The sequence below is a fragment of the Halichoerus grypus genome, chromosome 7, assembly GCF_964656455.1.
Source record: "Halichoerus grypus chromosome 7, mHalGry1.hap1.1, whole genome shotgun sequence".
NCBI classification, from domain to species: domain Eukaryota; kingdom Metazoa; phylum Chordata; class Mammalia; order Carnivora; family Phocidae; genus Halichoerus; species Halichoerus grypus.
This window is the reverse complement of record NC_135718.1, coordinates 108,514,413-108,531,274: the sequence shown is the minus strand read 5'-3', so window position 1 is coordinate 108,531,274 and position 16,862 is coordinate 108,514,413. Positions and strand designations below refer to the sequence as shown.

The 16,862-nt window shown below is 40.0% G+C and overlaps 1 protein-coding gene across 3 annotated transcripts in view; it reads right to left on the bottom strand.

Annotated features, from left to right (window-relative positions):
- Positions 1-16,862, bottom strand: part of SOAT1 (sterol O-acyltransferase 1) — a 76,672-nt gene that overhangs the window by 19,864 nt on the left and 39,946 nt on the right. For all 3 annotated transcript variants that reach the window (XM_078078032.1, XM_036120950.2, XM_036120952.2), the window contains exons 3-5: positions 16,079-16,137; positions 1,260-1,408; positions 5-64 (exon numbers count right to left, since the gene is read on the bottom strand). In XM_078078032.1, coding sequence (XP_077934158.1) covers positions 5-64; positions 1,260-1,408; positions 16,079-16,137 — 268 coding nt within the window. The remainder of the gene's footprint in view (positions 1-4; positions 65-1,259; positions 1,409-16,078; positions 16,138-16,862) is intronic.

Below are 16,862 nucleotides of genomic sequence, written 5' to 3'. Positions count from 1 at the left end.
TCACTCTAAGAGAGACTGCCTTAAAACAAAAATCTTTCCATGTTCTGGAGGTGCTCTCAAATCTCTGGGAAGAGCAAAAAAATAAAATATAAATACTTCAAGTATTTTAAGAAATTTAAACCTATGGATAAGAGAAAGAATATTACCAACTATAGCATATAACGTTAATAAAGCACCTCTCACTCTGACCCGGGTACTATGTGAAGGGTTTTGTGCATGTTATCTCATTTACTCCTGAACAATGCAATGAGGTAGATACATGCAGGTCTGGTGAGAAGGAAGAGGTGCTAGGCACACCTCGGGAGAGCAGCGCTCAAAGGTACTCCATAGCCCAGCCCCTCTGGAAATGCATTCCTGGCATCACATATTGACAACCCCTTTTCCTTCTCCTAAACATCGCTAAGGTCAGAGAGAGGCCTCTAGCCATACTCCAGTTCACATGCTGTTATTGGTCTGTCCTCTGCACTAAAATTTATGAGACCCTCACCCTCCCTAATGTCAAAGGACTTCCAACAACCCCCAAGAGCTTCCTGATCTTAAAGGTTGCCTCCAGTTCCTAATCTCTCGCATTCTAAACATCTAGCAGTATCATCATTTTTAGGGCTTTCTGCACAATCACCCACACTTCTGTCAACTATTAGTGGTCAAAACTGTCCTCCGGAATAGAAGTGACTGCCAGAGACCACTGGGGCATAAAACTGAAGAGAGCACAGAATGGCAAATTAGCACATATGGGCCTCTGATAGCTTTCCCTCTGCTGCTCCAGATGCCTGACCAATTAGAAACATATACGCTAACTGTTGTGCTTTATTACAGGTATTGGATAGAGTACAACAGGGAGGCACTACAACGATGTGGTGAAGGGCATGAACTCTGGAGCAAGGCTCTGGGTTCCAATACCCACTGTGTGATCTTGGACACGTAACTGTCCCACACTTCAGTATCCTGATCTGTAGCATGAGACTGTTATGGTATCTACCTCACGGGGTCATTGGTTCAAATGCAGAGCACTCAACAAGTGTTGGCTCTTTTATTTTGTAAGTCAGCATAGTCTTAGATGAGGTACATGCTTGTTATAATCCTCATATTAAGATGAAGAAACCCACCTTTCAAGTGGCTAATTTGCCCAAGGCAACACAGAGCTAATAAAAAGTGGTGCCAGGGTGTGAATCCAGGCATTTTTACTGCAGTCCAGATTCTGACCGCTGAGCATTATCAGAGACATGTTTGCACTAAAAGAAACTAGTATCTATACTTACTTAGCTCTGTGGTTGTTCTCTCCTTCAAGAACGGAAAAGCTTGTGATAGCACACCCACCATTGTCTAATGATGCTGATTTTTCAATGAGATTGGTCACAAAATCATCAAAGTGACTGCCAACTTCCTTCATAAAAAATGGCTTCAATTCCTAGAATTTTAAAACAAAACAAAAAAACATTAGGAACACATGGATTATTAACATTTTTCCAAAGGATTCTCTTAAACGGAGCTAGATCAAAAGAAATCCACGTTAAGTCAGTTTACAGAAGTAAAAACAGAAAAATGATTTCTACAGCTAAGCTGCAGTTTCAGAAATGGCTACTGAAAAAGCAACATGCTGATTTAGGTCTTTTCAAGAATTTAGACCCTTTTATGCATAAATCAAAATATCAAAGTAATCTCCTACTAAATGAACTCCAGGAAAGATACATAAAAACAAAGTAACAAAAATGGTAAAACTGACAGTCTTATTTCTCTTCCAATTTTCATCCGGAAAAGAACAAAAAGAAAAAGGTATTATATCACCATTATATAACTGAAGTCCCTTTTCTTCTCAAGCCAACCCTACACCGCAACCCCCCCTCAAGTACCCACTATTTATATTTTAGGTCATGTCATTTCTGTATGATACCAACATTTACACAATGTTTACTGCTACCTCCACAGCTATATATTTATCTAGCCATAACACACACACACACACACACACACACATACACACACACACACACTTTCAAAACATAAAATTATTATATTTTGGTCCCAACCTATTTGTAACATCTTAAAACTTATATAGCCACAGTTTTTTAAAAATGTGAAGCAAAAAAATTATTTCTTCAGGTTTTAACAGGCCACCTACTATAGGTATTCAAATTGTAAAGTTGAGTATTTTAGAATTGGTAGGACTCATCTACATAAAGGAAAACGAAGCCTTTCAAACGTTTTAAGAAATAAATGCTCATTTCTCTAAATTGTTTAGATTGAACCTAAACAGAACCTCTAGGTTCTGTTATACCAAGAGTTTGACTAAGTCTTTTAAAAAGTAAAGCCCAAAAATATCAATATAATTAATGGAACTACATGAAGGCTTTTCAAACTGAGACAAGGGAACTAAAGGACCCCATGAAAAACTGCTTTTTTGCTCTTTTTCCTGCTTCTGTTCTTGCAAGAACCCACATCCCTGCCTCACACATACCTTATAGAACAGATAATGTACGTCCTCCTTGTGTAGGTCAAGGAGTTAATGATTTCTTTGGAGTTTTCCAGCACAATAGATAACACCTAAGGAGTGACCTGGTGGGGTCGTCTACGAACATTTTTCCAAGACCATTGGGCTCCAGGGCATAAGTGACTTAGGACACCTAAACATGTGTTTCTGAAAGCCTGAGAAGATATGTCACCAGACCACAATCCTCAATAAAAACCCCAGGCCCCTGGGGCGCCTGGGTGGCTCAGTCGGTTAAGTGGCTGCCTTCGGCTCAGGTCATGATCCCGGGGTCCTGGGATCGAGCCCCGCGTCGGGCTCCCTGCTCAGTGGAGAGTCTGCTTCTCCCTCTCCCTCTGCCTGCCTCTCTGCCTACTTGTGCTCTCTATCTCTCTGTCAAATAAATAAATAAAATCTTTAAAAAAAAAAAAAACCCCAGGCCCCAAGCAAAGACAAGACTCACTCCTTTTTCCTTTCGGAGTCTCCCAGACACTTTGTACCAACACTAGGAGATGACTAGAAGTGTCTTTTTTGAGCTGGGAGTTGAGCTGAAACCTCAAAAACACAGGAAGAATTAAGATTAAGTTAAAAGTGGTAGAAAGACACAATGTGATGAAAAGCAGAGATAGGAAAGTATTAGCTAAAACAGGAAATGTGAACATAGGTTGGTTTTAAGGACAAAATATAGAGGACCTATGTTCCCCAGAAGAAAGAATATAGAGTTTTTATAGTTACTTTTTCATATTAAGGTTACCTAGTAATATTTTATTTTACTTCTTTTGCCTGTTCCATTTCAATTATATGTCTATCCTCACATTTTGAAATTTTTCAACAGGATGCTTCCCCAACAAAAAAACAAAACAAAACCAAAAAAAAGTGACAAACAAAAAAAGGTGCGTTCTCATTTAATCTCTAGAGTTGGATGGATTAATAAAGCTCCCCCCCCCCCCCCCAGCCCCGCAGCTTGTTACGAAAACATTGTCCCACGTAGAGGGCAGTGCTAGTTCTGGGCACAGTTGTTCTAGGCACTAGAGATATAACAATGAACAAAACCAAGTCCCCGTCTTCATGGAACTTAAAATTCCAATGAGGGTAGATAGGACATACAGAATGCCAGAGGGTGTTACAGAAAGAAATAACGCAGAGGTATGGGGGGTGGGGAAGGTGTTTTTCACAGAGGTCAAAGGAAAGCCTCAAAGACAGCATGACACTGGAGATTTGAAGAAGGTAGGAGGGTAAGTTAGTGGATATCTGTGGGAAAAGTACCAGGAAGGAAAAAAAGCATGAGTGTAAAAAGCCCTGAGGCAGGAACCCTGGACAGGTTTGACAAACTGTAAGGAAGGAGGATGTCAAAGCTGAAGAGGAGTGGTAAGAGCTGAGGTCGGAAAAGGAGGAGGGGATGTGGCACCCGGCTGGCTCATTTGGTAGAGCAAGTAACTTTTGATCTTGGGGTCGTGAGTTCAAACCCCACATTGGAAGTATAGCCTACTCTAAAAGAATAATTAAAAAATAATAAAAATAAAGAAGGAAGGGGTAGAAGGAGGGGGGGCTAAATCATGTAAGGTTTTAACACTTTGCTCCCTACTCCCATCAGTCCACTGAAATTTTACTCAGCATTAAAAAAGAGGCCTGGAGTCTTGAGACGTGGCAAAAGGATGTCAAACCTTTTCTTTTAGCTAGTATTCCTCATACTCTGCAACCAGTCTCCTTCCCAATTAAGTACTGGCTTAAGCAGACCAGAAGCACGAAAAAAAAAATCATAATAAATGTTACACAGATGTCAGTAAAAGCTGTCAAAAATCAGGTCCTAATCCATCCAACTCCAGGTGAAGAGCACACAGCCAACATCTTCCGCACAAGCTCCTGGCCTTCCTCACTACTCACCTGCACAGGAGCCTTGGCCTTACACTCCAGAACTTGCAGCTTCCAGTCCTGTAGTGAGAACACCTACAACAACCTCCCCACCCTCACCCTCTTTATCAACTGTACCCTTTTCTCTTCCCCTTCCTTCTATTCCCTTCCTTTTGCTCCATATTCCAAAACTCCTATCTTTTCTTCTTTTCCGGTCACTCCACAAATAAAGAGTATCCGTTGTTATCCCAATCCACTATACAATCCCAGGAACCACACAGATCTGGACAACAAGGAGTATTTTTATTCAGCACCTACGGTGGTGACCAAGATACACACAGCCCTGCTCTCACTGAGCTCACCGCCCATCAATGAGGAAAGACAAATTATTCATGGTGCAGGGAATGCCACCAGGCATTCAGAGTGACAGAACGGAGAAAGAGAAGAGAGAAAGTAAAAGAATAAAAATTACAGGCGTCTCAATAGCATGAGGGACAGTATAAGGTGGTGCAGATGTCAACTCTCCTTGTAACTTCCTTTCACAACTGCCCCCCACCCCCCATCTATGACCCCAACCTCTCACACCCGGGACAGGACAGAACACTTCTCAAGGTCGCTGAGCTAAAAAGGGTTCTATTTTAATATGATTAATTTGTGTCTCCTTTTCCTGAAGTAAAATTTATACGCAGGAAGGAAAAAGATGTCTTTAGTGCTGAGTAATAAAGTAGTAAAAGAAATACAAGCTTTTGGGGCGCCTGGGTGGCTCAGTCGGTTAAGTGTCTGCCTTCTGCTCAGGTCATGATCCCAGGGTCCTGGGATCGAGCCTGCTTCTCCCTCTCCTCCCCACTCTTGCTCTCTCTCACTGTCTCTGTCTCAAATAAATAAATAAACCTTAAAAAAAAAAAAAAAAAGGAAATACAAGCTTTCAGCCAGGCAGACCTGGGTTCAAATTCTACCTCCACCACTTGAGTGTGGCCTCAGGCAAGCTATTTCACTTTTATGAGCAGTTACTCATGTGCAAAGTTGGGATGGTAAAATCTAACTTACTAAACTGTTGTGCAAATTTTTTAAAAAGCCCCAAAACAAATGCCCTGCAAAAAATGCCCAGCACAGTACCTGACATAGTTATCACCTCATAGCTATCTGTTGCTCCAACCCAGTCAGAGCCAACCAATGAAGAAAAAACAATGTACAATAAAAGTCGTGCTATAACTATTTTTATGTATATTTTTATCTAAATTCCAGTTAGTGGGGGCATCTGAGTCGGGGGCTCAGTCGGTTAAGCGTCTGCCTTCGGCTCAGGTCATGATCCCAGGGTCCTGGGACTGAGCCCCGCCTCGGGCTCCCTGCTCAGCGGAGAGTCTGCTTCTCCCTCTCCCTCTGCCTGCCACTCCCCCTGCTTGTGCTCTCTCTGTCAAATAAATAAATCTTTAAAAATAAACAAATAAATTCCAGTAGTTAACATACAGTGTAATTAGTGTCAGGTATACAATATAATGATTCAACATCTCCATACAACACCTGGCGCTCATCATAAGCGCCCTCCTTAAACCCCATCACCTATTTAAACCACCCTCCACCCACATCCCCTCTGGTAACCATCAGTTAAGAGTCTGTTTCTTGGTTTGCCTCTCTCTCTTTTTCCCCCTATGCTCATTTGTTTTGTTTCTTAAATTCCACATAAATGAAATGCCTTTCTCTGACTTATTTTGCTTAGCATAATACTCCACCCATGTTAAAAGGTAACGATTCAAATCTACCATATTCCCATACACAGCATTATACTAACTAGATGCCTGATATTCATTTCTTAACACTGAGATTTCTCCTCTTTTTCCAAGCAATTAAATGCCGGAGTCCAGCTCCAGCCGGGGTGGGTCTCTCGTAGGAAAGGACGGCGTCAGCGAATGAGGAGACACAGACACAGGATCAGGTTGCAAGCATCTCCTCCTGACAGCCTCGGAGGAACTTTATTTATATGTTAGGATATTTTTGTTTTTCCAAATCTTAGATCATTTTCTGGATTACAGCCATAGCCTTCTTTCATTTTTCCTTTGTAATGATTAACATGACCTTTATTGATTTCTGCTTATTGGCTTTCACTAAAACTAAAAAACAGTATGCAAAGAGAAAGGTGCTAGACAGAGCGTGACCGTCTTGTTTTTTGTTCTATAGAAACTAATTCTTCGTGGAATTAGTTTCATTATGACTGCTTAGATAGGCGTAACTAAGATGAGTAGTCACTTTATCATGAAACCCCAGAAATATTCCCACAATTATAAAGATTGCCATAAATAAAATGAAAAAGAATAGCAGGAGCCAGCCCAGAAATATTCCCACAATTATAAAGACTGCCATAAACAAAATGAAAGAGACTAGCAGGAGCCAGCTGTGGAGTCTCCTGTTTTCAGGATCGTCCCCCATACTTGGACTTTGTCAAACAGCATGAGTAGCTTGGCTCGCGCCAATTAAAGTGCACAGAGCTGCTGCCACTAGGACACAAGGAAGAACTCTGTTGTGGGCACCGAGTTTCCTTAGCTTCTCCTTTCATGTATCTAAATACTGATGAAAATAAAGAGTGACTGCTTATTGCTATCACTCCCCGTATAAGAGGAAATATAGAAAAATACAGGACAAACAGTGCTCCACTCCCCGTATAAGAGGAAATATAGAAAAATACAAGACAAACAGTGCTCCACTCCTGCCTTTGCAGTTCTTCCATTATATGAAACTGTCATTAATCAGAACTTCATACTGTGATCATTATAAATCTGAATAATCTGGTATTAGTCACCTGAAAAGGAGATTGGAGTGTTACAGGCTTTCTAATTTGCTTATCTTCTCTACCTTGTCTCTATTATTAATTTCATTCAGCCCATGGATTATGATTGTCCAAGCACGATGACAGATGGACAGAAGGACGACCAAAGGAAGGACGCAGGCAGTTAATTAGAAACTAGAAAAGCAGGTGCTTAATCACTATATTTTAGAGCTCAAAGAAACCTCTGACACAGGGCTCCATTGCTCAACCCTGAAATCCTGAAACCATGAGCTGAGACAAAATCAAGAGTCAGACACCCAACTGACTGAGGCCACCCAGGCGCCCCAAGAAACCTCTTTAAAAAAATATATATATATATTTTATTTATTCATTTAAGAGAGAGAGAGCAGCGGGGAGGGACAAGCAGACTCCCCACTGAGCAGGAAGCCAGACGCCATCCCAGGACTCCAGGATCATGACCTGAGCCAAAGGTAGACGCTTAACTGACTGAGCCACCCAGGTGCCCCGAGAAACCTCATTTTAAAAAAAAATCTTTTTTGAGTATAGTTCACACATAATGTTACATTAGTTTCAGGTATACAACATAGTGATTCAACAACTCTATACGTTATGCTGCCCTCACAAGGGTAGCTACCATCTGTCACCATACAACACTTCTACAATGTACCACTGACTCTATTCCCTACCCTGTGCCTTTTATTCCCATGACTTACTCATTCCATAAACTGGAAGCTGGCATCTCCGTCTCCCCTTCACCCATTTTGCCCATCGCCCCACCCTTCTCCGCTCTGAAAGAAACCCCATTTTTTAAATAAGCAGCTGAACTGGACAACCTCTAATATTCTAAGAATGGGGAACAATCACCGTGAAGCAAAGATCCTACGGTCCAAACACTTAGTGAAGGCACTCACAAGTGATCAGAGATGAGGCTGAAGAAGCAAATGGGCTACAACATGACAGACCTTTAGGCCACTTTAAGAATTTTTCATTTTCTCCTAAAGGGCAACTGGAGACCAATGATGTTTTAAACACAAGTTTTATAAACATGCTCAGATCTGCATTTTAGAAAGATAATTCTTCTATAAAAAGCCTTCCATGGGGTGACTGGGTGATGGACACTGGGGAGGGTATGTGTTCTGGTAAGCGCTGTGAATTGTGCAGGACTGTTGAATCTCAGATCTGTACCTCTGAAACAAATAATGCAATATATGTTAAGAAAGAAAAAAAGAAGAAGAAGAATGTAGCAGGAAGGGAAGAATGAAGGGGGGGAAATCGGAGGGGGAGAAGAACCATGAGAGACGATGGACTCTGAAAAACAAACTGAGGGTTCTAGAGGGGAGGGGGTTGGGAGGATGGGTTAGCCTGGTGATGGGTATTGAGGAGGGCACGTTCTGCATGGAGCACTGGGTGTTATACACAAACAATGAATCATGGAACACTATATCTAAAACTAATGATGTAATGTATGGGGATTAACATAACAATAAAAAATTTAAAAAAAAAAAAGAAAAAAGCCTTCCAAGGAGAGGTTACCTTAAACTGAGTCTTAAAATGAGAAAAGAGGAGGGTCATTTATGAATAGATAAAATCATCCTTTCAAAGGCACAGAGGCATGAAAAAAAATAAAAAAGTAGATTGAGGGGGGAAAAAAGTAGACTGAGAGAAACACAAAGTAAAAACATATACTGAGTACAGTGTATAAAAATTTATACTCTGACTCCACAAGGTCATATTACTTGCTAGGCCATGAACTAACTACTTGTTCCTCTGACTCACTGCCTGGCTTTACACAGAGAATCTTTTAACCCCACAGTGGCATGGAACCAGAAACCAGACCTTTTTGGGCAAAACAGGTAACACAATAGAACAGGTAATACACTGTTTAGGTCTTAAACTAATTCAAGAGAGGTTTCCCCTAACAATTCACTCTAAAGCTACTGCATCTTATTCATTTCTTTCACTGCACCTAATACCATCTGAAATTCTATATATTTCTATTTTTTGATGTCTTAATGTCTGCCTCCCCCGCCTGACTTTAAACAGCATGTCTTTTTGTTAACCACTGTACATCTAGTTCTCAGCAAAGCAACTGGTAAGACCGTAGATGTTAAGTATATTTCAAAACAGCTTTTGAAACCAACCCCTGGCACTGAAACTCCTACTCACACTCCTGCTGACTTTACTCAACATCTATCATAAAGCGGAAAGTACTTGTCTAAAAGAACTCCCTAGCCCTGATTTCTTTCTAAAAGCTATGAAGGAAAAGAGCCTAAAAATCACTACTGTTGCCATTGTTGGTAATGGCTGGGATTTATTCAATGTCTGTGACTGCTAAATGTCTGTTTAGGGGCTTTTATATATTAGTGCTAGTCCTAAACAATCTTTGTGAAGTAGGCAACATAATTCCTGTTCTACCGAAGCCAGATCCAAACTCGAACAAATCAAGTAATGTGACTTGCCCAAGGTCACAGAACTTGTAAGCTGTCTAACTAGGATGAGAACCCCCAGTCTAGATGACTCCAAGTTCACATAACATTATACTGCTTTCCACTGTACTTGATCCAAAATATTTTCTATATGAGTACCATAAGCAAAAAGTAAAACCTAAAAAAAAAAAAAAAAGTCAACAATGTACATGTAGCCTGAAAATGGTAGGTAATCTAATAAATTAGTCCTATCACAAACATTTCATTTGAATGCATCAATGTAAAAGAGGTTTACAGTCATAAATAGTGCATTGTAATAAACTCCACATTTAAAAAAAAAAAAGACACACTTGTTTGGAAGTTAAGTCTTGAGCATAACTATTGCATAATCCTTAATACCCTTAATACAGAAAGCCAAAGGTTCAAGATAACCCAGCGACTAACGAAATTAGAGCTCTAGGGGCGCCTGGGTGGCTCAGTCGTTAAGTATCTGCCTTTGGCTCAGGTCATGATCCCGGGGTCCTGGGATTGAGCCCCACATCGGGCTCCCTGCTCGGCAGGAAGCCTGCTTCTCCCTCTCCCACTCCCCCTGCTTGTGTTCCCTCTCTCGCTGTGTCTCTCTCTGTCAAATAAATAAATAAAATCTTAAAAAAAAAAAAAAATTAGAGCTCTAAATTATAATCCCTCTTTACTTAAAATAAAATTCATCCTGAGCTGTCTCCCAACTTAAGTTAGACTACGATATTCCTGTTATCATATTATTATCAACAAACTAAGCCAAAACACATTTATCTTCATCTATTCAGGAGCTTCCCCATCTTACCTAATTGATATATTCTGCCATTTCTCATCATCTTTACCAACCTCCTTCATTTAGCCATTGTTAAATGTTAGAAAACCAGGGAGTGGTAAAAATACATTCCTAGTAATTAACAAATGATACATTCATACAAATGATGATCATGAAATCATTTTATATCACATTTTCAAAAAATATTTTAACACAAAAAAACCCCACAAAGTAATGTCTAAAAATATATAACTGAACATATAAATGGATGCTGATTTTGCCGATATACCTATGATATACAAGCCTACATGTGTCTACATTGTCCACGTGAATCTGTGTGTATGATGGAAGAAGGTAAACAAAATATTGGGGGTGGGGCAGAACCAAAATGTCCCTCAATCAGCGATATGCAGAGTATTACCATCTGACTAGTTTTGATGTTTTAGATTCTCGTTAATGTAAAATAGAGATTAACTATCACCTGTAAGGTTCTCGATAAAGCTCTAAAATTATGTAATTTCTTATCACTAATACCAAACTACACTGACATCACTTTTCAGCTTTTAAAGAACATTTTTAAAGTATCTAATTCAGTCGTTGTTCCTCTTGTTTATCCATTTTACACATGGTGGTCTCAGCTAGCATGAGGACAGAAACTGTAACTTCTTCAGAATCCCAGCACCTAACACAGTGCCTGACAAAGGAACCAAGTAGGTAATTCATGGAGCCAGATTACTGAACACTCCTAACAGGGCAATGTGACAGGCACCTTCCTGCATTTTATAAGTGATGAAATCATAAAGAACAATAAACTGATTTTCCCAAGGTTCATCGAAGGAGACTGGAGACTGATACATCTATGTATTTAGGCAAAGTGAGAAAAGGCAGAAAGGGAAATATCAGAAGGATACAATCACACGGACACAGTCAAAAGAAGACTTGACCAGAATGCCAAGGGCAGGAAAGCAGAATGGACAGTTGTAGTAGAGGCTATTAGTTGTCAACCCACTTCTTTTCCTAACTCAATCCTGCTCCCTGAAACTCAGATGCAATGGCTGGAGTCATCTGGACAGTGAAAAGGACGATCACAGCCTACAAAATGTGAAGTACAGAGGTAGAAGGGACCAGGGTCCTGGGAGGACCACAAGAGTCACCATAACCGTTCTAGACTTCCCACTTCTAGATCATTTACATGGAAGGGCAACACACGTCTATTGTTTAAGCCACAATTATCTGTGTTCATCTTATATTTATCTACTCCAGCACAACCTAACCTCAACGTATACAGTAACCGAAGAATTTCTGGGCAGAAAAGACCTAGACTTATCTCTCCAGCAGTCTGCCAATAAATCAAATAGATTGGCACTCTCCAAACACTTTTTTAGAAGAGGTTACGTGGATGAGCAATAAACCATAAAGAGAAGTCCTCATTTGCAGACATGCCATCTGAGCCTTACTCATTACAGTTTGCTCATTTAATAGTTAGGCAACAGCATAAGGTACTGATGTGTAAAATAGGATTTTAAATGCTACATCAGAAGGAAATGAAATATGTTGCAATAAATCTGTGTTTTTAAGAAACAGAAATAGGAAGTAGTTTTTCATCCCCCTCACATGAGACCTAGCATTCCCTCTATAAAGTTGTGTGCATTAATAAAAGTTCTACAAATATTCACAGTATCAAGGCACTCCTTTTTAACTCTTCTCATACTCATTTTTCTCTGGAAACTGTCCTCAAAGGTTAAGGACAGGTACCCAGTGTTTAGGCCAGGGCTGTACTATATGGTCCTGCCCTTCTGGCCAAAATCCAATTCTCTCTCTCATAAATCTGAAACTCTGAACTTAAAACAAGGGACTGAAAATCTGATTAACTGAAAAATTCAGAAATACATGAACTCTGGGGCGCCTGGGTGGCTCAGTCGTTAAGCGTCTGCCTTCGGCTCAGGTCATGATCCCAGGGTCCTGGGATCGAGTCCCACATCAGGCTCCCTGCTCTGCGGGAAACCTGCTTCTCCCTCTCCCACTCCCCCTGCTTGTGTTCCCTCTCTCGCTGTGTCTCTCTCTGTCAAATAAATAAAACCTTAAAAAAAATAAAAACTTAAAAAAAAAAACTACATGAACTCTTGCTATTCAAGCGTTTCCATTTCCAAAGCTTAAGTGTTCAACTTCTGGGATTCTATGAGATAGACTAATATCTTTCAAATAGGTTTCCTTTTATACTTAAATAAGCCGAAGTAGGTGTCTTTTATTTGCAACCAAAGAAACTGTTTCAAATAGTTTCATTAACACAATGTTAAAACAAAGTTATTTATCTATTAACATAAGTTGGTTGGAATTTAATCACTTGAGTCTCCCCTGGACTGTTCCAAGAGCTTTTAAGTCTTGTTACAATACAATTCTAAGGATTTCAAAAGGTCCTAACTAAGGGTTACACAATGTGTATAATCCCACTAGCACTGGATTTTTTTTTTTTTTAGTTCAGTATTTAAAATTTTTTTTATGAGAGATAGCATTTGGACCTAGACATGACCTTAACAGACTCAGTTCAACCCACTGATCTCATCATCCGTCTCTCATTTGTTTTCCCCTCAGACTAAAGAGCTTGCTCAATACTTGACAACCTTTTCCACCATTCTTTAATATGAGCTCTTCTATCTATATATCTCAACTTTCAGGGAGTGCTTTGTTGGTTGCCAGATTTTGCAAATAAGCATACAGGACAAAAGTTAAATGTGAATTTGATAAACAAGTGACTTTTTTAGTCTAATTATATCTCAAATATTGCATGATGACTAAACAATTATTTGTTGTTTATCTGAAATTCAAATTTAACTACACATACTGTATTTTATCTGACAACTCCAGTTCTGTGGAGCCGAAAGAGTTGCCAATAAAATCTACAGATTACCCATTTCCTTTACACCAGGAAAAGAGTGAATTAGGAGCAAAAGTTTAGGTTAGTTACGCAATGACATAGACTACTGGAGCTGAACAGAACCCTGGAGATAGCTAGTCCCATGTTCTCCCCTTAAAGATCAGGGGAAGGTGGTCCAATGTAGTTGAGCGAACTAGTTCAGAGTGACTCCAAATTACAAATGACTAGATTGATTTTCATTTATTTTAAAAATTATTTCTAGGGGGCGCCTGGGTGGCTCAGTTGTTAAGCATCTACCTTTGGCTCAGTTCATGATCCCAGGGTCCTGGGATCGAGCCCCACATCAGGCTCCCTGCTCTGTGGGAAGCCTGCTTCTCCCTCTCCCACTCCCCCTGCTTGTGTTCCCTCTCTCGCTTTGTCTCTCTCTATCAAATAAATAAATAAAATCTTTAAAGAAAAAAAAAATTATTTCTAGGAGGGTTGCCTGGGTGGTTTAGTCGTTAAGCATGTCTTCGGCTCAGGTCATGATCCCAGGATCCTGGGATCGAGCCCCACATAGGGCTCCCTGCTCAGCAGGAAGCCTGCTTCTCCCTCTCCCACTCCCCCGCTTGTGTTCCCTCTCTCGCTGTGTCTCTCTCTGTCAAATAAATAAATAAAATCTTAAAAAAAAAAAATTATTGGGCGCCTGGGTGGCTCAGATGGTTAAGCGTCTGCCTTCGGCTCAGGTCATGATCTCAGGTTCCTGGGATCGAGTCCCGCATCGGGTTCCCTGCTCAGTGCAGAGCCTGCTTCTCCCTCTCCCTCTGCCATTCCCTCTGCTTGTGCTCTTCTGTCTATCTCTCTGTCAAATAAATAAAATCTTAAAAAAAAAAAAAAAAATTATTTCTAGGAGCAGCTGGATGGCTCAGTCTGTTAAGCAACCAACTCTTGATCTCAGCTCAAGTCATGATCTTAGGGTGTTAAGATCGAGCCCCGCCTTGGGGTCTTTGCCAGCACAAAGCCTGCTTAAGATTCTCTCTCTCCCTCTCCCCCGACCCTCCCTGCCCCTCTCCCTCTCTAAAAAACAATTATTTCTAAAAACCCACAAAAGAACAAGTAAATTTCATGGCTCCAAACAATATTCACATACCCATCAACCTCAATGGTCATTTCACATTAGTAAATATCAACCCATAAAACAACAACGAAATGTAACCCCTTAGAGATCACTCTTGTAAATGGGATAATTTAATAAAATTACGTATGTAAAGCACCTAGTACATGGCCTAGTCCGTAATAGGACTTCTAAGTGTAGTTCTCTTCTCCTCCCTGCCCGTTTACCCTGTCTAGAATACTAAAATATTACAACAGCTTCCTATCTTGTCTCGTCTCCAAACTCTATACTTTATCTTCAACTTTGCTATCAAAATAGCGTTCCTAATATATCTCCCTCAAAAACATTCCAATTAATTAACAATGGCAAGATGTTCAATCTCATTAGATATCAAATTGCCAATTAAAACATTCCTAAGTCAAATCACCTATAAGTTCACAAGAATTTGTTATACACAGAAGCACTGTGTAATAAATACACAGTATATACTAAGAGTATATGCTAAGTTCTTAGAAGTATAAAGGAGGAAGGAAGGACATCATTTCAAGCTGAAATTTAGCAAATTGTAGAAGCAGGAGCATTTGAGCTACAACTTGATGGATATGCAGTATTTTGACTGGTGAAACAGGAAGTTCAAGTTTCAAGGAGAAAGAGCTTTATGAACAGGGCATAAAGGCAGAGAAAAAAATGCTTAACAATCTAGCCCTGGTTTTCCAACTGTATTTTTCTTTCTGTCATGCCCCAACAGGAGCAGAGATGCCCATCAAGTGAAGTGGCATTTCCAAGAGATAAGTCTTACGTTTCCTCTCTCCATACTTCTGCTCAAGCCATGTCCTCCCTAACAACAGGGATCTACTTTTAGATTTACTACTGAGCCATTATTCACTATGAACCACGACAGGTGGTGATATAACCTTCCATAAGGCACTTGCACAGACATTCAACTATATCAAGGTTCACTAAAACCAAATTCTGCTGGTATAAGCCAGAAAATAAAGGACACCTGGGTGGCTCAGTCAGTTAAGTGTCTGCCTTTGGCTCGGGGGTAATGGTCCCAGGGTCCTGGGATCAAGCCCCACATCAGGCTCTCTGCTTGGCGGGGAGTCTGCTTCTCCCACTCCATCTGTCCCCCCCCCCACCCCCCCGTTCATGTTCTCTCTTGCTCTCACTCACTCCCAAATAGATAAAAATCTTCTAAAAAAAATAAAAATAAAAGCCAGAAAATGAGAGTGGTGGACGGGATGGGAGAGAAAAAAGCAATGTGATTCTTACATGTAGGATGACAAAGTGGCAGGATAGTTGTTTTTTTTTTAAATTTTTTTATTGTTATGTTAATCCCCATACATTACATCATTAGTTTTAGATATAGTGTTCCATGATTCATTGTTTGTGCATAACACCCAGTGCTCCATGCAGAACGTGCCCTCCTCAATACCCATCACCAGGCTAACCCATCCTCCCACCCAAAGTGGCACGATAGTGTCAACCGATAAGAAAGGTAAATTATTCTTTAAGAAACTGAGCATTAAAAATTTTACTAAACAGGGACACCTGGGTGGCTCAGCTGGTTAAGCGGCTGCCTTCAGCTCAGGTCATGATCTCAGGGTCCTGTGATCAAGTCCCACATCCGGCTCCTTGCTCAGCAGGGAGCCTGCTTCTCCCTCTGCCTGCCGCTCCCCCTGCTTTTCTCTCTCTCCGACAAATAAATAAATAAAATCTTAATTTTTTTTTTTTTTACTAAACAAAATTCCTTACCCTAACTCTACATTCTTGTTTCTTGAACAGGAAGCTACTTACCTCTGCCTCTGCTGTCAACTGTATCTTCTTTGCCATCAACTGTTTTAGGTTAATCCTACCTAAGGAAAGAAAACAAGGTAACTTTTGAGTTGATGGATATGGCTACTAACCAGCACTATTTAAATCATGAATTTGATAAACAAGCAAGAAGATGACTATGTGAATTATAATACAACCACAAAACATGACACAACTCTTAAAAAAGGAAGCATGGGCAATATCAACAGAAGGAAATTTATACATAAAAATGTTAAGAAGATAAAAACAAAACTACTGTATGTACACACAGTAATCACAACTGTATTAATCATATGATGCTGTAAGATCCAATTCTGACCATATGAGAAATTAGACTATCTGAATGGATCTTGCAACTGTGACTACAAAAATGCGCAAGCAACAATAGAAAACTTGGATACACTGGACTTCATCAAAATTTATTTTTAAAATTTTTTTCCTGCAAAGGACAACATGAGGAAAGTAAAAAGACAACCCACAGAACAAGAAAAAAAAAAATTGCAAATCTGATCAGAGACTTGTATATATAAAGAACTCTTACAACTCAATAATAAAGACAAGTAATCCAATTTAAACATAGGCAAAGTATCTGAACAGACACTGCTCTCCAAAATATATACAAATAGCCAGTACCACATGGAAAGATGCTCCACCTCCCTGGCCACCAGCGAAATACAAATCATAACCATGATGAAAACAGCACTTCACACCCATTAGATAACTATAATCAAAAATAACAAGTGTTGGCCATTGTACACCGTAAATT